The 22,708-nt window shown below is 52.6% G+C and overlaps 1 protein-coding gene across 1 annotated transcript in view; it reads left to right on the top strand.

Moving 5' to 3' along the window:
- Positions 1–235: 235 nt before the first annotated feature.
- The window catches only part of SEC14L1 (SEC14 like lipid binding 1), a gene marked incomplete at its 3' end in the record, with an annotated part of 47,068 nt that continues 24,595 nt past the window's right edge, over positions 236–22,708 (top strand). The window contains exons 1-3 of the mRNA XM_080712621.1: positions 236–306; positions 1,223–1,327; positions 3,243–3,335. Coding sequence (XP_080568747.1) covers positions 3,273–3,335 — 63 coding nt within the window. The 5' untranslated portion in view covers positions 236–306; positions 1,223–1,327; positions 3,243–3,272. The remainder of the gene's footprint in view (positions 307–1,222; positions 1,328–3,242; positions 3,336–22,708) is intronic.

Below are 22,708 nucleotides of genomic sequence, written 5' to 3' on the forward strand. Positions count from 1 at the left end.
GGCGCGCCTGCGCAGTTCGGGCCCAGGCCCGGTTGCCACCCCTCCCCCTCCCTAGCAACCGCCTCCCGCCCCGCCCTGGCCGCCTCCGCGCATGCGCGCCCCTTCCGGCGCCCGGCCCCGCCCTCCCCGTCGCCGTAACAACCACTCGAGCCCTCGCCGCGCCCCTCGCCGCCCAGCCCCAGCCCCCTCCCCGGAACCGGCGGCGGAGCGGCGGCCGCGCAGCGCGGAAGGCGACGGCACCGCGGAGCCGCCGGCATGAGCGCCCTCCGCCGCCCCGCGTCCCGGGCCCGGCCTCTCTGACAAGAGGTAAGCGCGCGTGGCCGCCGCGGGCTCCCTCCGAGCGCCCCGCCCGGGCCCACCCGGACCCCGGCCCCGACCCCGGCCCCGCCGAGCCCCAGCCTGCCGGGAGGTGTGCGCTGACTCTGGCCGAGGACCAGCTTTGAACGCCAGTTGTCATGCAGGAGGCAGCCCGGCCCTGCCCGTCCCCGGGCCGCGGTCACTTCCCCGGCCCTGCCCGTCCCCGGGCCGCGGTCACTTCCCCGGCCCTGCCCGTCCCCGGGCCGCGGTCACTTCGGCGCCGGCGTGGGTCTGGACGGCGCCCTCGAAGCCGGCAGCCCCCGCGCTGGCTTGGCAGGCCCCTCAGGCCAGCCCTTTGGGCTCTGCCGGGCGCGGGTCCCGGACGCCTGCTAAGAGTTTCTTCTCCGAGCACCGCGCTTTTCTTGCATCTCCTCCCGGCCCCGGCCTGTCCCCCTCCTCCCACACGGGAGAGATCTTAAAATTATTTTTTCCGATTAAAGTTTCAAAGCTGATTAGATTCCCACGGCGCACCGGCATCGCAAGGTTTGCAGAAGTAAATGGAAGGCGGTGCCAGCGCCCCCGGGCGAGATGAGTGTAGGCTTCGAGTCTGGAGGAGAGCTCGGATTTGGGCTGTGGTCCTCAGGAATTCAGGGCTGGGAGGGTTTCGGGGTCGTCTCTCTCCCGAACCTCGTCTTACAGAGGTGCCTCTACGAAGGCACCTAGCTTGAGGCCACTCAGAGTTACTTCTTAGTTCTCTGACGGTCAGATGACTTTCCCAGCAGAACCTCCGCTCCTTCCGAAGGGCGCGCCAGACACTCCGGAGGACTTCTAGACCTGCTTAAAGTAGTGAAAACATTGTAGAAATGCGATAACGTAGATAGTAACTTCCCAAATAAAATATATCTTGATCATTTCTTTTTTCCAGCTCCACTCAGGGATCCTTGAGGATATTCAGTTTCATACTTTGGAATATCCTCTCACCGTATTCGCAGTAAACTAGCATTCTTAATGATTATCTCCAGCAGAACAGGTGGGTCATTGGGTTTCCCTCTCTCTCTCTCTTTCTCTCTCTCTCTCTTGGTGGTAATGGGGGTGGAACTCAGAGGCTTTCTACATCCGGCTATATTCCCAGACTCACTTATATTTTATTTTGGAAACAGGGTCTCCCTAAGTTGCTGAGACCCTCACTAAGTAGCTGAGGCTGGCTTCGAACCCGGGTGATCCTCCTGTCTCAGCCTCCCAAGCGCGGGGATTACAAGCGTGCGCCACCACGCCCGGCTCCTGCCCTATTTTTTTATTCTTTTTTTTTTTTTTTTTGGTGGTACTGGGGGTGGAACCCAGAGGCTTTCTACCTCTGGGCTATACTCCCAGACCTATTTTCTATTTTATTTGGAAACAGGGTCTCACTAAGTTGCTGACAGCCTCACCAAGTAGCTGAGGCTGGCTTCGAACCTGCGCGATCCTCCTGTCTCAGCCTCCCAAGCGCCACGCCCGGCTTCTCTCTTTTTTTTTCAGTACTGGGGATGGAACCCAGGGGCATTCTACCTCCAAGCTACACCCCCAGCCCTATTTTTATTTATTTGGAAACGGGGTCTCACTGAGTTGCAAAGGGCCTCACTAAGTAGCTGAGGCTGTCCTTGAACCTATGATCCTCCTGTCTCAGCCTGTCAAATGCTGGGATTACAAGCGTGCGCCACTATGCCTGGCTCTATCTCACAAAAACTTTTGTTTTTCTTCCTCACTTTTAGGTAGGCCAGTAGAGTTCCAGTTGACTCCAAATACCAGTATGTTTTCAGAGAAACCCAGGTAGCCTGGTGCTAGACAACTGTTGTATACTGGCTGGAGGCTTTCTGGATATGCAGATTTGGCTTGGGGCTGGGGGATGAAATCCTTAGGGCTCTGAGCTATTTGAGGCTGGAGATTTCAGGCGGCCCCTTGAGCTACAGTGCTTAGCCTTCCTGCCATTTGCAGACAGGCCTCTGAAATCGTAGGCGACACCGAAGACAGGGCCAGGCAAAAGCGCTTGAAGGTAGTTTTTTGAGCGGGAGTCTGTAGTTTGAGTTACAATAGTGTTGTTTTCCAGTTTTATTTTTTAGTTTCTCCTGGAGCTAAGTAAGCGTCACGTTTGTAGCATGTTACTGGTTTGATTTGGTCCTAGTAGAAGTTGTTCAAGAGAAAATGATTAGGATAATTGAATCTTAACATTTGGTTGCAGGAAAGGACTAGACCATTTAACCCAGTACAGACCCCAGCCATGAAGAGGGGGGAGCAAGGTCCTCCTCCCTATTCCACTTGGGCTTGCCCATCTCTTCCTTTTTTTGTGGTACTGGGGATTGAACCCAGAGACGGACCACCCCTGAGCTACACCCCAGCTCTTTTTTTTTTTTTTTTTTGGTGGTACTGGGAGTGGAACCCAGAGGCTTTCTACCTCCGAGCTATACTCCCAGACCTATTTTTTTATATTTTTATTTGGAAACAGGGTCTCACTAAGTTGCCGAGAGCCTCCCTAAGTGGCCGAGGCTGGCTTGGAACCTGTGCGATCCTCCTGTCTCAGCCTCTCCCAAGCGCGGGGATTACAAGCGTGCGCCACCACGCCCGGCTCACCCCAGCTCTTTTTAAAATTTTTTGTTTTGAAACAGGGTCTTGCGAGGTAGTTGAGGGTCTCGCTAAGTGGCAGAGGCTGTCCTTGAACCCGGGACCCTCCTGTCTCAGTCTTCCAAGTACTGGGGTCATGGACATGTGTGTCCCTTGCTGGACTCCTGTTACTTTTTCTTACTGGCTTACCATTTCCCCTCCCCTGCTCTGTGTGTTTCACCATCTTGATTTTTGTGTGCGTAGAATTAGGACCTGCTGTGGTTCCTTTTTCCCTTCGAATGAGTGTGATGTGTTGGTACAGACTTGTGTTTTCTGTTCTGGGGGTGTTTTAGCACGTGCTTGTTTTGCAGGTGTGAAAGGATCGCCACCGTACTACAATCATGGTGCAGAAATACCAGTCGCCGGTGCGGGTATATAAACACCCCTTTGAGTTAATCATGGCTGTAAGTGCATTTCAATTGACTTTTTGCCTTTTTTTTTTAATATTAAAATTTGATCTGTAAATGTAATATTTATTGTCCGTCTCCATTGCTTCGTGTATTTTTATATGCATATGAACTAAGTCTAGTGTCTGTAAGATGTTTTTTAAACTCTAGGCCTCTGTTTTTAAAAAATGCTCTCACGGTAGCGTGTGGATTTGCATTGATTCTCCCTTGAAAACACAGAAGTGGGATTCTGACTAAACGCTTCCTGTGAGTTTGGTTCTGTTTTCTCTGTTAAGCAGTAGCAGAGGGATGTGGACCGCATTCCCTTCTTGTTTGGAGGCTCTGGTTGTGGGTGATTGATTTTACAGAGTCCCAGCACTGAGCACTGTGGGTTGGAATTTCACTTTACTTGTGTTGTTAAACGGCTCTGTGGAATGGACTTTTCTACCTAATAGCAAATCCGTGAGTCAAATCCCATAAAGGAGATTATTAGAGTCTTAATTTTTTTTTGGATAAGTATATTCCTTCCTTTCCCTTTCGCGTTTTATGATATACATTCAGAATTGAACAGAGAATACATACAGGAAAACGCACTTAGCATGAAAATACACCCCGAGGAGACTGTGTCAGACTAAACACACCAGTGTCCTGGCGCCAGGCTCGGGGAGCAGGACCGAGGCAGCCCGGGAAGGAGCCCCGTGAGGCTCTTTGGGTCCCTGCCCTCGCACCCCAGCGTGAGCCGTCTCTTGACTTCCAACACTGCGGGGACTGGTGGCTGCTTCTGTCCTTTCTCTATGGAGAGTCTGAGGTACTTTTGATCTGCCTGCTTCTGCTGGGCTTTGTCCAGACCAGTACGGTCTTAAAAGTGAAGTGATGGGTGGGGTCTGGCTGTGTCCAGTGGTACTGAGTGTGTTTAGCAGGTGCAAGCCCTGGGTTCTACCCCCAGCGCCCCTCCCCAAACAAAAAGAACAACTCAGGTCCCCTCACAGGATCAGAGGAGAGTTTTTGTTTCTTAATTAAATTACAAGCCGGGTATGGTGGCCCACTTCTGTAATCCCAGTACTTGGAAGTCTGAGACAGAAGGATCTCAGGTTTGAGGACAGCCTCAGCAAGTAGTGAGACTCTCATCAACCTAATAAGACCTTGTTTCAAAATAAAAATAAAATAGGCCTGGGGGCCCAGAGGTAGAATGCCCCTGGGTTCAATCCCCAATACCACATACAAAAAAGTTACAATTTACATACAGTGGTTACATGTTAGCTTTGCAGTTTGGGGAGAGAGAGGGTGGGGGGAGGGAGTGTGTGTGTGTGTGTGTGTGTGTGTGTGTGTGTTCCTCCTAGGGATGGACCCAGGGGAATTCTACCTCCAGGCTACACCCTTAGCCTGATTTCATTCTTTTATTTGGAAACAGGGTCTCACTGAGTTGCAGAGGGCCTGAGTAGCTGAGGCTGGCTGCGAACTGCGATCCTCCTGCCTCGGCCTCCCAAGTACTGGCATTGCAAGCGTGCCCACCGTGCCCGGCTCAGTTTGGTCAGTTTCAACAAGTCACCTGCTCCTCTGTCACAACAGAATGTTGCATTCGTTACCTCAGAAAGGTCTCTTGTGAGCCGGGCGTGGTGGCGCACGCTTGTAATCCCAGCATTAGGGAGGCTGAGACGGGAGGATCGCGGTTCGTGGACAGCCTCAGCTACTTAGTGAGGCCCTTTGCAACTCAATGAGATCCTGTTTCAAAATAAAGAATAAAAAGTAGGGTAGGCGGTGTGGCTTGGAGGTCCATTGCCCCTGGGTTCCATCCCCAGACCCACAAAACAAACCCCAAAAAAGAAAAAAAAGGTCTCTTATATGCCCTTCTCTGTTGGGTGTGAGACGTGTGTGTGTGAGACGTGTGTGTGTGTGTGTGTGTGTGTGTGTGTGTTTCCAGAACAGTTCTGAGTTCTGGATTCCAATGGGCAGTCCGCTATTTCACGAGAGTGCCTTGCCGGGAGGCTCTTTGCCGTGTGCGCGCTCTGTGCGCCGGCCGCCGCCGAGTGGAGCAGCCAGTTTGGAGGGGGTTTTGTGAGCAGCAGCACCGTATGATTGAATCGCAGAGCAACCCAGGGCCTCCATCCCGCCGGCTGGGGCCTGGTGTGGAGGGGAGGGTGCCTGGTGTGGAGGGGAGGGTGCGGCAGGGCCTCCCCAGACAGCTCCTCCTCCTCGTGGGCTCAGCTCCCATTTCTCAGCCAGCCCGCACCTCTCTGGCTGCACCTAAGCGCTGCGGTGTTTGTTGTTGCATTCTTTCGGTTTCTAAGTGACCAGTTCTCTTCACATTTCCACGTCTGCATGCTTGAGAGAAACTTGATCTGGTTTATTTTCCCCGGGCCGGGGGGCTGGGGGGACTGGGGGGGCAGGGCTGCGGCCTAGCCGGTGAGTGTCTGCCTGGGGTGGGTCCCTGGGCTGGTGGGGTTGGACAGAGGTGGCGGGACAGTTCCTGGGGCAGAAAGGCAGGGCCCCGTGACGCCCCCAGGAAGGAAGGAAGGACAGCACCAGGATGGAGGATTTATATTCTTCAAAACCCTCAGTGTGATTATTTTGTGTGTGGGGGGCACTCTACCTCCGACCTACACTCCCATCCTTATTTTTATTTTTATTTTGAAACAGGGTCTTGCTAGGTGGCTGACAGTCTCACTGCTTGCTGAGGCTGGCCTCCAACCTGCAGTTCTCCTGTCTCGGACTCCCAAGTATTGGCTTATTGGCGTGCACCGCTCTTCTTGGCTTTAAGTTTAATTTCCAGACCTTGATTCTCCCCTGGTGATTCGGGGTAAAGCTTGACCTCTTCTCAGGACACTAGATCTCATCAGAGGTATTTTGGTTATGTAATGTGCAAACTTCCTTATTTCCCTTGCCTTACTGTTTATAAAACTGTGAAGTTTTCTTTGCAAATTTTATGCATGAATTTACAGAAGAATTAAAATTCTGAACCACTCTTATTCTTCGGTTTGTCTTGGTACTGGGGATTGAATGGGGCATTCTGCCTCGGGGCCACTGCTCCCTGCCTTTGTATTTATTTATTTATTTTTAATTTTTTCAGTACTGGAGGTTGAATCCCGGGCATTCTACCTCTGAGCTACACCCCAGTGCTGATTTTTTATTCTTTATTTTGAAACAGGGTCTCATTAAGTTTTGGAGGGGCGAGGGCCTCTCTAAGTAGCTGAGGCTGGCCCTGAACCTTGCGATCCTCCTGCCTCAGCCTCCCAAGTACTAGGATTACAAGTGTGCGCCACCACGCTCGGCTTAGTTTTTACTCTAAAACAGGGTCTTGCTAACCCGTGAGCATTCTGTCTCAGCTCCCCAGGCACTGAGATCACAGGTGTGGGCCACTGCATCGGCCGCCACACTCAGGCCTTAAAAAAATTAAGCCATTTGTCAACTGCTTTCTTGTAGGTACTGATTAATTTTCTCTTGAATCGTTAGGAATTTTTTTTTTTTTTTTTGGTGGTACTGGGGGGTGGAACCCAGGGGCTTTCTACTGCCGGGCTATACTCCCAGACCTATTTTTTACATTTTATTTAGAAACAGGGTCTCACTAAGTTGCTAGAAGCCTCACTAAGTAGCTGAGGCTGGCTTCCAACCTGTGCGATCCTCCTGTCTCAGCCTCCCAAGCACGGGGATTACAAGCGTGCGCCACCACGCCCGGCTTGGGAAATATTTTTTATCTGAAAATGAAATACATCACTTTTCTCCTTCTGAAGCTGATTCCTTTTCAGTGTGTGTGGTATTGAGGATTGAACCCAGAGGCATTCTGATTGAACTCCGAGCTATACCCCCCCAGTTTTATTTTACTTTTTATTTTGAAAAGGGTTTTGTGCTGTGTGTGGTGGCACACACTTGTAATCGGGAGGCTGAGACCAGAGGATCCTGGTTCGTGGACAGCCTCAGCTACTTAGCAAGGCCCTTCTCAACTCAAGTGAGACCCTGTTTCAAAAATAAAAAATAAAAATAGGGCTGGGGTTATAGTTCGGAAGTACAGTGCCCCTGGATTCCATCCCCAGTACTGCAAAACACACACACACACACACACACACACACACACACACACCAAGAAAAAGGTCTTGCTAAGTTGGTAAGGCTGGCCTTGAACCTGTGATCCTCCTATTGCAGCCTCCCACGGACCAGGGTTACAAGCATGTGCCTCACAAATGAAAAGTTTAGGAGAAAGACTGGGAGAAAACGACCTTGCCCAACTTTAAGCCCTTGTTGGTCTGCTTTAGTCAAGAGGTTTATTATTATTTTTTGTGGTACTGGAGATGGAACTCAGGGACATTCTACCTCTGGGCTACACTCCCAGACCTACTTTTATATTTCATTTGGAAACAGGGTCTTACTAAGTTGCTGAGAGCCTCACTAAGTAGCTGAGGCTGGCCTCGAACCTGCGCGACATTCCTGTCTCAGCCTCCCGAGTACCAGGATAATAAGCATGTGACGCCATGCCTGGCTAACCAAGAGTTTAATTATAACTTAGGGTTGCCCAAAATTGTTTAGGTGGAAAGTATCTAATGCAAATGAGCCAGTGACCGGCCAGATATGTTAATCGTATTTCACTTGATTTGATGAAATTCTCCATTTGTTTCGAGGGCAGAAGCGGGAAGCATCATGTTTGAAGTTCCCGTCGGCTTGTCTGAGTTAAAGGTATTTAGCAAGCAAAATCAGAGTGCCGATTCCCTAGGCATGCGCAGTGTGAGGGAGGACTTCCAGCCCGCGGGGGGTCGGCTTCGTCCGCTGTCTGCCCCAGCGTGCGCTCGACAGCATTTCCTGAAGACGTCCTTAGCTCTGGGGTCAGCCGGACGCGCTTCCGGAGCTCCTTTGGCTGGTGAGCGGAGGGGAAGTGAGTCCGCAGGACGGCACCTGACCGCCTCCCCAGGCGGAGGGTCTCTAGGCCGCCGCCGCCCACAGGTGGGAGCCTAGAGTGGGGCACAGTTCTGAGCCCACTACGAACCGGGCATTTTAGGGTGCAGCCCTCCCCGCGGGAGGCCCGGGCCAGGCGGGCTTGGTCCCTGCGGCCCTCTGCAGCAGGTACTGCTACCATGCCACTGCGCGTCTGTCCGTCACGCCACTCAGCCTGGTCCAGGCCCATTCGCTGCCACCCCAGGGCCTGTTCTTGGTAGGGCTGCCCTTCTCCCAGACCCCTTCTCTTCACTGCCAGGCCACACTCTGTCCCTCCTCCCAGCTGCCATCTGGCCAGTTCTGAGTCTTGGAGGGAGTGACCCAGAAGCTGCTTATTTGCCCTGGCCGCCACCCAGCCACCACCGCCTCCTCCTCCTTCCCCTCCTCCTTCCCCTCTTCGTCCTCCTCCTCCCCTCCTCTTCCTCCTTTTCTTTCTCCTCCTTCCCCTCCTCCTCTTAGTCTTCTTCCTCCCCTCCTCCTCTTTCTCCTCTTCCCCTCCCCCTCCCCCTCCCCTTCCCCTTCCTCCTCCTCCTCATCATCATAGTCCTCCTCCTCTTCTCCCCCCCTTGTCCTCCTCCTTCAAGGTCTTTTGACCCCCACAGCCATCCTGTGGTCTGCTGTGTACACCTCCATCCTGTCGTGCCAAAGGTGACTTCCTGCTACCTGTCTCGTTTCTTCCTGCACTGTGTTTCACCTTATTTCTTTAGCTTGGCGGACTTCCCAACTGGAACCTTGAGATGTACTCTTTTTATTTATTTATTTTTTTTGCGGTATCAGGGATTGAACCCAGGGGCATTCTACCTCTGAACTACCCCCCCAGCCCTATTTTTCCCTCCCTCCCTCCTCTTTCTTTCTTTCTTTCTTTCTTTCTCTCTTTCTTTTTGGTGGTACTGGGATTCCTGGAAACCCTTCTACCTCTGGGCTACAGTCCCAGACACCTATTTTTTATATTTTTATTTGGAAACAGGGTCTCTTAAACCATTGATGCTGGTTTCGAACCTGCGCGATCCTCCTGTCTCTGCCTTCCAAGCACGGAGATTACCAGCGTGTACCACCCTGCCTGGCCTTATATTCTTTATTTTGAAACAGGGTCTCACTGAGTTGCAGAGGGTCTCAGTAAGTAGCTGAGCTGCCCTCAAACCTGCGATCCACCTGTCTCAGCCTCCCAAGTACTGGGATTACAGGTGCACGCCACCACGCTTGACTGAGACTGCCCTGGGCGTCTCCTGCCCCGCCTTTCTTTTTATACTCCTCTGCCTCATGCTTGCCTGCCATCTGTGTCTGCAGATCTCGCTGGCCTCGTCCTGCCCCGCTCCTCGGCTCTGGCCTCGTCCTGCCCTGCTTCCTCTGTTCGCTCACGTTTCTCCCCCTTGCCACTGACGCTTTTCCACAGTGCTGCAGATGAGACCCGGGGCTCAGAGGTGCAGCCTCCTCCCCATGTGGCTCACGTGGCCTCCACACCTTCCTAGCATTATTCTCAGCATGGTTTCTTCGTCTTTTCTTTGCCTGCTGAGTTGCTGAAGCTGTCCTTGAGCGCGGCTCTCCTGCCCCAGCCTCCCCAGTGGTGGACTCCAGGCTGGGCTTTGCCGAGCCTTGCTGTCTTGGTGTCCCTGCGGGGTGGTGGCTTTGTCTGTATTTCCCTTGGTCCCTCCGGGCGTGGTGCTGAGCAAGCACATAGACGTATGGATGTGCGTGATCAGCGGGTTTGTGTTTGTGCACAGGCACTTGCGGTGTGAATGGCTTTGTCAAAAGTTAACTCTTCTGATCCTGCTGTTAGACAAGGATCTGTGTCTTCTCCACGAGAAGGACAGGCTGTGAGCCTCCAGCTAACCAGGGCGCTCCAAAGAGAAGGCCTGCGATGGGGACGGCTAGTGCTGTCGCACCTGCATAGCATAGTCAAAGCCCCCTGGCAGCCGAGAGTCGCAGCTGTACTGCTGTGCTTTCTCAGGTCGCTAACCCGAGCCCCGTGTGCTGGGCTGGCGTGGAGGTGCTTGGCTGGCGTACTCGGCCTCCTGCGCTGCCCTCCCGCCCTGCTGTTTGTTCTCTGGCTCTTTGGGTTTTCTCCCTACCTCAGGTGTCTTGTGTCTGCCCACCAAGACGAGAGGATGGAGGGAGACAAAGCGATTTGCCTGCGCCCTGGTTCCGTACCTAGTAACTAGGCTGGTGGCGGTGTGGGCGAGTAGGCCGCAGGCAGAGAGCAGGTGAGCCAGGCCTGGGGAGGCCACGTCCTCCGCCCCCCACCTCCGAAGAGGGGGAAATGGGTCCCTTTATAGCTGGGTGAGTGACTACTGGGCGTGCCTGCTTCTCTTAGAGCGAGTGAGTAGTTAAGCTTTATTTCTTTTTTTTTTTTTTTTTTTTTTTTTTTTGGTGGTACTGGGGTTCCTGGAAACCCTTCTACCTCCGGCTACACTCCCAGACCCATTTTTATATTTTGATTTGGAAACAGAGTCTCTAAAGCCAGCAAGGCTGGCTTCGAACCCATGCGATCCTCCTGTCTCCGCCTCCCAAGCGCGGGGATGACAAGCGTGCCCACCACGCCGGCCGCCTGTGAGTGCCCTCCCTCCCTTAAATCTGGTCAGTCTTCATGGAGTGGGGGTGCAGCGTCCTGAGGACTTGGGAACCAGAACTGGAGCCCCCCCACTGCAGTGCTGCCGGCGCCGCCCTCCTCCGCCCCCGGAGCTCTAGACACTCACCCTTCCTGCCCCACAGCATCGTGAGCCACCGGGGCCTTTTCTCCAACCTTTTCTCTTCTGACTCTCGTCCTATGCGCGAGGATTCCAGCGTTATTTTAGTTACTGTGAACTACTTTCACTCCGCCTTTCATCTCCTCAAAGCACATCTTCTTCCCAGCCTAGATTTCATTCCTGATGGAACCCAGGGGCATTCTGCCTCCAAGCTACATGTACCCCAGCCCTTATTTTTTTATTTTACTTTTATTTATTTTTTGTGGTACTGGGGGTGAAACCCAGGGGCTTTCTACCTCCGAGCTATACTCCTAGACCTATTTTATATTTTTTATTTGGAAACAGGGTCTCACTAAGTTGCTGAGAGCCTCACTAAGTAGCTAAGGCTGGCTTCGAACCTTTTAGATAGATCCTCCTGTCTCCTCAGCCTCCCAAGCGCGGTTATTACAAGTGTGCGTCACCACGCCCGGCTCATTTTTTTATTTTTGAAACAGGGTCTCACTAAGTTGCAGTTGGCCTCACTCAGTAACTGAGGCTGGCTGTGAGCCTGCGATCCTCCTGTCTCAGCCTCCCAAGCGCGGGGATTACAAGTGTACGCCACCACGCCCGGCTTCTACTGTGGGCTTTTTATTTTTTATTTATTTATTTATATATTTTTTGGTGGTACTGGAGTTCCTGGAAGCCCTTCTACTTCTGGGCTGCACTTCCAGACCTATTTTTTTATATTTTATTTGGAAACAGGGTCTTTAAGCCAGCACGGCTGGCTTCGAACCTGCGCGATCCTCCTGTCTCTGCCTCCCAAGCGTGGGGATTACAAGCGTGCCCACCACGCCCGGCTACTGAGGGCTTTTTAAAATCTGTTTTTCTCTCTTGGTTGGCCGTGCTGGCGTGGAACGTGGCATCTGTTGCATGAAGTGCTCCGCTGCAGGGTCGTGCCGCCGTCCCCGTTTGACTTTCCTTGATTCAAAGCTGATTTGGAATGAGTATCCCAACTGTTTGATGTTCAAATTCACTAACACATCAGAATTTCGGGGTAGGGGGTGAGTTTTCCCAAGCCCTCCCGGGGTCTCCTCTGATGCCTGTTCAGGTTTAAGAAGCACTGATTCAGATCCTCTAAATTTGAATTTGCAGAAAATGGAATGGGAAGAGAGGAGGTTGGTTTCAGTTAAAACATTTTTTTTTATTTAAAAACTACTCAAAGACCCGGGCGTGGTGACTCAGCCTGTAATCCCGGCATTGGGGAGGCTGAGACCTAGGATCATGATTCACGGACAGCCTCGGCTGCTTAGTGAGGTGAGGTCCTTTGCAACTCAGTTTTAAAATAAAGAATAAAAAAAAGGGGGCTGGGGGTGTAGCTCAGAAGTAGAATGCCCCTGGGTCCCATCCTCAGTACCGGGGGAAAAAAAAAAATCTTTTCAAAGGAATAGATTCTTCCGTGCGTAAGAATAGGATATACGTGGACTATTACTATGTTGTGTTTCCCGTGGAAGTTTGATGTGTCCTAGGAGACGATTTGTTTGCTTCGTGGGTTTCTCAGAGAACTTCTCTGAGTTTATTTAAGTCACATTGACGACCACGTGTGTCCTTGAGTTTGTCCCGATCATTTGCACGACTTTACTTCTAACTTTCAGGTGGACTGATTTATACTGTAAAATTTGGGAGCTGGGCCTGGCGGTGTATGCCTGTAACCCCAGTACTTGAGAGGCTGAGACTGGATTGTAGGTTCAAAGTTTCAGAATAAAAGATAAAATAGGGATGGGTGCGGCTCAGAGGTGGGGTGTCCCCGGGCTCAATCCCCACGTGAGATGCAAAGAGCTGTGTTTTCAGTAGTGCAGTCAGTCCAGGGCCTCGCTGTGTTGTCCAGGCGGCCTCAAGCCCCTGGGCTCAGGCCATCCTCCTGTCGCAGCTGCCAAGGAGCCGGAGCACCGCCGCACCTGGCTGTCCACGGTGCTTCCACGCCTCGGGAAACTCTCAAATATAAAAGGCAAATGAAAAAGACCTAGAGAGGTGTACAATTGTTTTTATTGAAATTCTGTCAGAAAAACTAGTGAACTGTAGACACAATAGCAAAAAATAAAAACAACTCTAAAACTGTGCGGTGCAGGCCAGGCATGGTGGCTCACACCTGTGAACCAGTGCTTGAGACGCTGGGACAGGAGGACCGCAGGTGTGTGGCCAGCCTCAGCCACAGAGCGAGGCCTCTGCATCCCATGGTTGCAGGGCATTGCAGTAGCGTTGGTGAGCAGGGCGAGTTGAGTGGAGTCCGCACGGGCGAAAGGGCGGCCTTCAGGACTGGGGCCGCCGGGTAGAAAAGCGGGGCCTCTCCAGGTGGCCCTGCCTGTGCATGTTCGAGCCAGGAGCTACGCCTCCCCTGGGCCAGCCCATTCAGTTGTGGCGGTGGTGGGCTCCAACCCAGGGCCTCTGCTTCAGCACCGGTGGCACCCCAGCCCTTGGTTCTCCTGAGCCGACTCGATCCGACGCGCCTCCAGGTCTGTGATGTCCATCTGAGATAACAGTCATTGAATACATGCTGCCTGGTAGAGACTCTCCTGGTGTCAGCCTGCTGACTCCAGGGAGCTTTGCTTCTGGTTCATGGAGCCAGATAATACTCCATAGCTCATTGCATTCTTTTATGTGGGCAAGCACCTGGCATCCTTAAGAGCTGACAGCTGCAGTTCCCCGGAACACCAGATGCTGTTCTGAAGTCCACGATTTATCTCTCGCACTCTGAAAAGTAAAAGAGAACTCTGTCGAGTTCATCTTGAAGAAAAATGCAAAACTGCGATTTTATTGACACCACGCAGTTCCTTATCAGAACAAAACTTTTATGGATTAGGAATGGTCCTTGAAAGTCACAGCGTGTCTCGTCCTCCGCTGGGTCCCTTAGGCACTGTGTGGTAACAGTCAGTACAAAGCGCAGCACTGGCGACCGAGCCGGCAGCGCCCTCAGCACTGCAGCCCATGGCTGGTCACCGCACGGCGCACTCAAGACCTGAACGGACCAGCTGCCTCAAGTCTAAAGATCTCTTTGAAGATGTGTACAGCTACTTTATGGCTCTCTAACAGAGATCGGGTAGTGCACTTATTTTAAGAAGGTCCTCCGGGTGTCCACCATGTGTACGGCTGAGCACTATCAGACAGCGGCGAACTTTTATGTTTATTTTGTGGAGATTAAATGACGCTATCTTAACAGTTGAAAGCAAAACAAAAGAATCAAGGTGGGAATAGTGTGCCCACGGTGTGCGCGCGCCCAGCAGGCACACCAGGCTACTCCAAGGCTCGTGCTCTCAGCCAGGAGAGGCGGCGGGAGGGAGGGCCGGCCGGCCGCCCGCGCTGCGGGTCAGCACCTGTTCCTGTTGAAGGGGAGACTTGTCTTCAGCCAGTTGTCATCTTCCCCATTAAACGTATATTATTAACTTGGATTTTGTTATTCTAAAAGGGCTTCCCATCCCTACATTTCTGGTTTTCTTCTAGGATAGTATCTCTGTTGCTGACACTGACCCTGAACTCCCAGGGTCAAGGGATCTTCCTGCCTCGGCCTCATGAGAGATGTGCCCCGTACTGCATGTCATGATTAAAAACATGAGTCCACTGTAAAGACTCAAGAAACTTCTTTTAATTTTGGTACTGGGGATAGAACTCAGAGGCAGTCTACCTCCAAGTCATACCCCAACCCGATTTTAGTTTTTATTTGGAAACAAGGTTGTAGAGGACCTCACTAAGTTGCTGAGGCTGGCTTCAAACCTGCGACTCTCTTGTCTCGGCCTCCCAGGTACTGGAATTACAAGCGTGTGCCAGCAGCCCCAGCTAAAAAACTTTTTAAAAAGGGTTTTGAGGAGCCGGGCGTGGTGGCGCACACTTGTCATCCCGGCATTCTGGAGGCTGAGACAGGAGGATTGAGGTTCACGGACAGCCTCAGCTACTTAGTGAGGCCCTCTGCAACTCCGTGAGACCCTGTTTCAGAGAAGTAAAAGAATAAAAAATAGGGCTGGGGTGTGCCTCAAAAGGTAGAATGCTCCTAGGTTCCATCCCCAGTACCGCCAAAAAGGGGGAGGGGGGGTTGTACATTACCCAAGTTTGATAAGTGGTTTCTCTGAGTCATAGAGGTTTTACTTTACTTTCTTGAAACCCAGTCAGCCAGGTCCTTAAATTGAGTTTTGTTGGAAACACAACCAATGATTGAAGCCAGCAGCAACTGAGTGGGGAAGGGGATAAACATTTTTCTTTCTTTTTTTCTCCCTGCCCTGGGGATGGAGCTCAGGCCTCACGTGTGCTAGGTAAACTCTATCACCCAGCTCTAGCGTCAGCCCTTTTTACTTTATTTTGAGGCGGATTCCCTGAGTTGCTCAGGCTGGGCTTGAACTTACAGACGTGAGCTGCCATGATGGCGGCCCAGTATGCAGTGTGCACAGGCAGTCCTTGTGCAGTGGAGCCGGGCCGTCCTGGGAGCGGCGGGCAGCGGGGCGGTGTGCTGGCAGCGTCTGCTGGGCTGGCGACAGCACCAGGTGCACTTGAGCGTGCTGCCTTGCGCAGCGCGGAGACGTTCTAAGAAGTGTGTGTGTGTGTGTGTGTGTTCTCATGGTCATGTTGTCTTTCTCATGAAGGAGAGACCTTTATAAGTGATGTTAAGATCCTTAAATGCAACTAGATCATGTTTTAAACTTCAAAATTTAAAACTTCTAAAGCAATTTTGAGGGTATTGGTTGTGTACCGAGGAGATGAAGGCGCGCCGGCTGGCTTTAGGGTGGGAGAGGATTCTAAAACAGACCTCAGGCCGGAGGAGTGACCAGCCGTTCCGGGAGCACGCGGTGGCCCGGAGCGGCTGCCTGGGCTCTGCGGTGCTGCCGGGGCCGCACTGTCCGGCCGGGCCGAGCTGGGTCCTCCCAGCAAGCCACCTCCGCAGAGCTCACAGCCTCCGAGAGGCCGGAGCAGCGCGCACGGGCCCTGCTCCCGCGCCCAGCGCATTCGCCACTCAGTGTACTTGTGGGCAGGCCGACTTCCACCCCACTGCCAAGTGAGGAACCCCGGGTTGAGCTGCTCGCCGGGCCTGCCCTGACCTGGCGTGGGCCGGCTCCGCACAGCTGCAGACCTCAGGTGCCCACTCTGTGGGCAGCACTGGCCGCGGCTCTCATCCCCAAGGCCAGCGGGTAGGTTCCGCTTCGAGCACTTTCCCTCCTCTCCTCCCTCTGCCCTGGCCTGACCCATGTCCGCAGGGCAGCAGCAGGCTTCTCTGCTATCTCGGACTGGGATGGCATCAGGGCCATGGCCAGGCACGCAGGCTCTGCCTCACTGTGCCCAGTGCCTCGCCAGTTTGAGTTGTGCTCTTGAAATTCAGTGCTTCAGGAGCACGCTTGGCCAGCGGGGTCATGTGCGTGATAATTGGGCCTTAAGGGATGGAGTGCGGGGCGGGTGTGTTAGGAATCTGAGTTGAAAATAGCGCAGGGCCAGAGTGCCGGTGTCTGCTACAGAATGTGCAATCGCCCCAGAGCCTTTTCCTGAGAACAGTAGATGTCTCCTGGGGCCCTGGGAACAGCAGGCTCATGTCCATTTATTCAGGCCACCCAAGAACCCAGCGGTCAGGCTCCTGACTGGAGTCCCTTCCCCAGCTAGGCTGTGTTTCTCCACTCTGCAAGAGGCCATGCCGCTTCATTAAGCCCGACTCGGGGCCACCTGCAGCCAGAAACCCTTTCAGAGAACATCCTGGTTTTCAGCCTTCCTGTTGGTTTATGAACGTTCTCTTCCCAGAGATTTTTTTTTGTGTGTGTGGTACTGGAGATGGAACCCAGGGGCTTTTCTACCTCCGGGCTATGCTCCCAGATGTATTTTATGCTTTATTTGGAAACAGGGTCTCACTAAGTTGCTGAGAGCCTCACTAAGTAGCTGAGGCTGGCTTTGAACCCGTGCGATCCTCCTGTCTCAGCCTCCCAAGCGCGGGGATTACAAGCGTGCGCCACCACGCCCGGCTTCCCAGAGAGTTTTGAGTCGTGTTTATCTGTGTGTGGGGTGCGGAGGACTGACCCCCAGGGTTCTACACTGAGCTGCAGCCCCAGCCATATTTTATTCTTTGAGTCTCACTAAGTTACTGTGCACTGGCCTTGAGCCTCCGATCCTCCCGTGTCCGCCTCCCAAGCGTGGATCACAGGTGTGCGTACTGCACCTGGCCAGGTCGTGTTCATTTTCAGGGCCTTACTTTCTACTTCCAGCAACTGAATATAGTGACTTAGCTGGTTAATTAATTAGATTATAACTCCATGTGTTTCCTGTGTTCACATTAAACGGAGCTCTTGGTTTCGTGCCTAAACTTGGAGTAGGACCATGTGGCGCCCTGTGTCTGTTGGCCTTAGCGGTGCGGGAGCCAGTGCCGTGACTTTGACCAGCTCCTCGAAGTTGCCTCTATGAACTTGAAGTAACTTGTTGAACATCCCACCGTTTTAGGGTCATGGGGGAGACGTGTACTTGGCAGACAGGCGCGGGAGTAGAAAAGAGCCGAGGCCAAGTGGAAAGCTGCGGCCTGGAGCTTGCGTTTGAAAGGCTCCCTCCATTTCGTGCTCTGGGCTGCTGGCGTTTTACTTCCTGTTCAGCCCTTCTTCCCCTGGAGATAGAAGTTGCACCGGCATTTTCTGAGTCCTTCCCCAGCGCTGCAAGCCCGAGGTAAAGGACTGGAGCTCAGTGGAGCGCTCTCCCAGGCCTGCGCTGCCGTCGGATTGGACAGGCGGGGTCCAGTCCCGAGCCTGGCTCCGCCCCTCAGCCTGCTTCCTTGCTTCTTGATGGAGAGACGTCATCCACAGATGATCGTACCTGTGAAGTGCATTGTCTTTGCAGAGCTAAGTGTGGTGTGTGCACGACGCGCTCTGAGTGGGTCGGTGGGCCTGGAGACCCCCTCTGGCTTGTTCTCCCGGTGACGCGGCTCCTCCTGAGTAGACCCGCGCTCAGTGCTGCGCCGCGCCGCGCCTCGAAGCTGTGGATTTCCCTGGTTCTTCTTAGCACCCAGAGACTTCTCAGAGAAGCTCTTTCTCTTTTTTTTTCTTTTAGCACAGTCAGTCGGTTTCTATCGTTGGCCAGTGTGTTACTGGATGACTTTTTTCACATTTAATAGATCTTATTTTTTAGAGCAATTTTAGGTTCAAAAGGTGGTACAGATAGTACAGAGAGGCTCCATTCCCCCTTCCTCCATACCTGGTATGGCATTTTTGTCAGTGTTGCTGAACCAGTACTGATAACATCATTTTTAACTTTAGTTCGCATCTGGGCTCACTCTTTGTGTTGCTTTGACAAAAGCTTGATAATCGTTTATCTATCATTGCATGTCCTTATAGTCCTGGTTATTTAATAATGAAACAAACATTTTCCCTTCAACCTGAACGTATTATTTTTTCAAAAGATTGTTATTAGGACAAATACCAAATATCTTAATAGATGATATTTCTTTGGCTTTGAGGCATGTAGAGAAGCCGCTAAGGGGCTGAAGGTGCTGTGTACCCTGCGATACAGTGCCACATGACCTTGTTAAGGTCAGATGTGCCCAGACGAGCCAGTCAGCGTGTCTTCAGTGACTATCTCACCACAAACAAGTTAACACATGGAGCCCTAGGCTGTTGCCCAAGATGTCAATCTTGAGATTGCTCTGAAATAAAATAGATACCCGAACAAGTCCAGGTCTTACCGTTGTCATTGTGATTACAGTTCAGGAGCGGCAGTTAATCAAGCATACTAGACTATACTTCGAATTAAATTTGGAGGCTCCGCTTTGTGTCAGTCTATTACTGTTACAAAAGTTTTTTGATGGTCTAACTTGGAAATTCTTGAGGAGGAATCCATTGCAGGTACTTTAATATAAAATACTCTAGGATTTGTTTCGCCAAGGCTTGAGTCCAGTTAATGACACGTCAGGTTTAGCAAGGAGAGAGAGACACTGTGTGTTTCTAGCCAGGGCAGCCTAGAAGCATCCCCTGGACACCCTTCTAACGCCAGTGGCACCTTGCTCTGGCCCGCGGACGCGCGTTCCCCTGTGTAGGTCCAGCCAGCTTTCTTCTGAGTATAGCCATGACGTGCTCATCTCGCCCTTCTGGCCGTGGTTCAGCCATGTAGACGCCGTGGTCCTCTTGGCCGAGTGCTGCAGATACTGATAGATGCTCTGCCCTCTGGGCGTGTGGTGGGCACGGGCTGCCAGCTCTGCCGTGTGGGTGCTGTCCTGGCCCGCTGGCTGTCGCCTGCTGCTCCCAGTACTGTCCCTGTGCCGAGTTCTCTTCGGTGGTGGTGGGGCAGCCATGTGCCAGCACTAACTCCTAGGATCACCGGGCAGGAGTCTCCAGGTGACTAGAACCGTGCTCGCGTCCGGCTCCGGGCTGATTGTGTGCACGCCTCCTGTGGGCCTGCCCTTCAGAGCTGCAGGAACTCTGCTGTCAGGGATGGAGTTAAGCCCCGTCTGGGTGTTGCTGGCCAAACTGCAAGTAGCCAGGAAACGCTATACGCTGTTTCCATGTGGTGAGGTTCTTTTCTTCTTCTTTTTTTTTTTTTGGTGGTACTGGGGGTAGAACCCAGAGGCTTTCTACCTCCAGGCTACACTCCTAGACCTATTTTATATTTTATATTTTATTTGGAAACAGGCTCTCTTATGTGTTGCTGAGAGCCTCGCTGAGTAGCTGAGGCTGGCTTCGAACCTGTGTGATCCTCTTGTCTCAGCCCCCCAAGTGCTGGGATTACAAGTGTGCACCACCACGCCCGGCTTGTGGAATTAAAACGTTTTACCTGTGAGTGTTCATTTTGTGTTAGAAGGAATTGAGAGGTTTCTTTCTCCTGTCCTCCAACAGAAACATGCTGTGTTTAGAATTGGGGCAGGGGCGGGCGTGGCCAGTGGAGGAGCGTTCGGGCTGTGCTTGGCTCCTGGGGTCCAGCCCCAGCACAGAAACACCTAGAGGGAAGGAGGAGCTGTGAGAGGAGGAGGCAGATGTGTGGTGAGAGCTTCGCACGGTTCTCACTGGTGCCTGCCTGCTCCCTTCCCCTTGCACTCTGCGATGGGCATTAAACGGGCTCTGTTCAGAAGTACACAGAGCTGGGCGCACACCTGTGATCCTAGCTACTCCTGAGGCTGAGGCCAGTGGTTCACAAGTGTAGCCTGGCAACATAGTAAGTCGGCATGCTTGCCACTGCGACCCCACACCTGCCATGGAAAACTTAGGGAGCGGGACGTGGTGGTGCACGCTTGTAATCTCAGTACTTGGGAGGCCGAGACAGGGGATTGCGATTTGCAGACAGCCTCAGCTATTCTCAGCTATTTAGTGAGGCCCTTTACAAAATAAAGAATAAAAAAAAAATAGAGCTGGAGGTGTCACTCAGAGGCATAATTCCCCTGTGTTCACCCATCCCCAGTACCAAAAAAACAAAAAAACAAAAAACGAGACCTAGCGGAAAGAGTTTGTTTTGGGCTCACAGTTCTGGACTTTTCAGTCCATGCCAGGCCAGCCTTCAAGCAGGAGCTGCGACTGCAGGTCCTCGGGATGTTGTGGTGGGGAGCAGAGGATGTGAGCTGTGTTGCTCCATGGTGGGAGGGGAGAGAGAAGGGGCATAGAGCAACGGCTGCAGCAACCCGGCTGGGAAATTACTGTCCCACAGCCACGGCCGCCTGCAGATGTGGCTGCCTTGTCCAACACATGAGGCAGTGGGGACATTTGAAGCCCAACCGTGACACCTCACGGTCGTGCTTTAATGAGAAGCTCCGCGTGGAGGCCGGCCCTTGTCACGGTGTATCTGCATCTCTCATGAAGCCCTGGGGTCCTTACACCCCTGTGGGTTGGACTTGGGACCTTCGAGGCCTAGTCTAACCTCGAGAAGAGGTGTGACATCAGGACCAGGAAGTTGAGGGCTTGATCGTGAGTTCATAACTTAAACTTCCAATGTGTTTGATCTTAGAGTTTTGAAATGACTTTGAGTCACATTTTTCCAGGTTTCTTTTTAGACTTAGAATAGCATATTTTAGAATTGTGTGTTCTTGTTTGATCTTGCCAGTTGGCTATTCTGGAATGCTGCTGGGACTTGCAGCTTTGCCTAGTGAGCAGTGGTGCTTGAGGAAGGTAATGCGGCCAAACACACCTTCTCCTGACGCTCCCACCAGGCCTCAGTAGTTGTGAGTGGTCGTAGTCTAGGGTGGACGTGGCTGTTCTGACCGGCCTCAGGATTTGTGTGCATAGATGAAACGTGCTGTAACTAACTGGATTATAACTTTTCTTCGACAGGGATTAAATTCTTTTAAAGTTTAGTTTCTATACATACTTCATTAACGTGTATTCACAAATAGCTTGTAACTTGAAACTTGGCATACTGGTGGACTGAGCAGAAGTCCTTCCTCCTGGCGGCCCTCTGTGCAGTGATTGGATGTGGTCTCCTGGGGAGCTGTGGCCCTGCTCACCAGGATTTGCTTGGGTGTTGGTGTGCTTTGAGTTGCTGCAGAGACTCCGTGCCTGATGCCATAGGCGGTGGCACCTCTCACGTTCGGCCGCATCTGAGGGAAGCCCTGTTTCGGGAGGGCTCTGAGCGGCTGCCTGGAGCTGGCCTGGGCTGCAGGCCTGTTCCCTTCCCTCTGGCTTGCTTTTCCCAAGCCCCTCTTCAGGTCCTCAGCAGAGCCTGCTGCAGCCATTTCCCCGCGGCTCAAGCCCCTCTGTTGCAGGTCACACAGGGCACTCGGGGTTAGTTGCCGCTGCCCTTGCTGCCCTCTGTCTTCCTTGCAACCACCGTGCTAGGTTGTGGCTCCTCCTCTCCCCCCTGGGTCTCGGTCCCGTCCTCACCTGCTCACCTGCGGCTGGTGCCTGTGTGGCCCTCTGCAATAGTGAATCATAGAACTAAAACTCAGAGGAATGTGGTTCCTCACAGGGACTTTTGCCCTACTTTCTTAATGTGTTGAGTATTTGTTTCTTTGCACCCTGGTGGCTTCGAAGATTTACGGCCCGGTTTCTTCATGCACTGGCTCTTTCCTGGGTGCGGCAGCTTGTTAGCGAGCCTGCCTGGTGGCCACCTCTCGCACACGGCCTGTCCCGCTCGTGCAGAACACAGTTCTCTTGGCTTGTTGGCTGTGTTGGGTGGAGCACAGTTCAGTTTAAAGGTAGCTTCTTTAAATGGAATTTCTTGGCAGAGTGCAACAGTCAGCTCATTAATTCTCAAGTTAAAACGCCTTCACTAAAATATGGTTTTCTTTAGCACAGACTTAGCTCTTAATATGTCAAGATTGCACTCAAAGGTTGGTTAAGAGCTGCGAGGACTGGTGCCACGCTTCCCCAGATCCTTTGAAGGGGAGAGTGGGTGTGGAGAGTGGGCGGGCGCGTGCCCAGGAGGCTGCTCTCCTGCAGCTGACAAGGGCTTGGTTTTGTTTTTATTATTGAAACAATTGCTCTGTTAAAAAGAGTGAGCAAATGATCACAGTAGTTTTCCCTTATGAAAGTAAGTATTCCTTTAAAAGGAGATGTCAAGGAATATTCTTTCCCTCTGAAGAAATTACCCTCAGAAGGGTTCATTTTGTTCAGCCTCCTGTGGTTTTGTTTTGCTCACTGTTGGGTGTGCTGAGGACTGCGGGATAGCAGGGGGGGAGTGGTGGAGAGCACGAGGACGTGAGCTGGGGGAGTGGTGAAGAGCCCAGGACGCGGAGCTGCTGCCTCTGCCCTGGCCTTGGGAGCCGAGATGGAGTTCTTTCTGCTGCTTCTGCCCAGAGATCAGAGTCGACGCCTGCCGGTGCTGCTAGGGCCCAAGCAGGCTTTTAAAAGTGGGGAGGCTTCTGTGACAGCTCGAGTGCCAGCCCTG

This window comes from Muscardinus avellanarius (assembly GCF_963383645.1).
Source record: "Muscardinus avellanarius genome assembly, chromosome: 16".
In the NCBI taxonomy this organism is placed as follows: Eukaryota; Metazoa; Chordata; class Mammalia; order Rodentia; family Gliridae; genus Muscardinus; species Muscardinus avellanarius.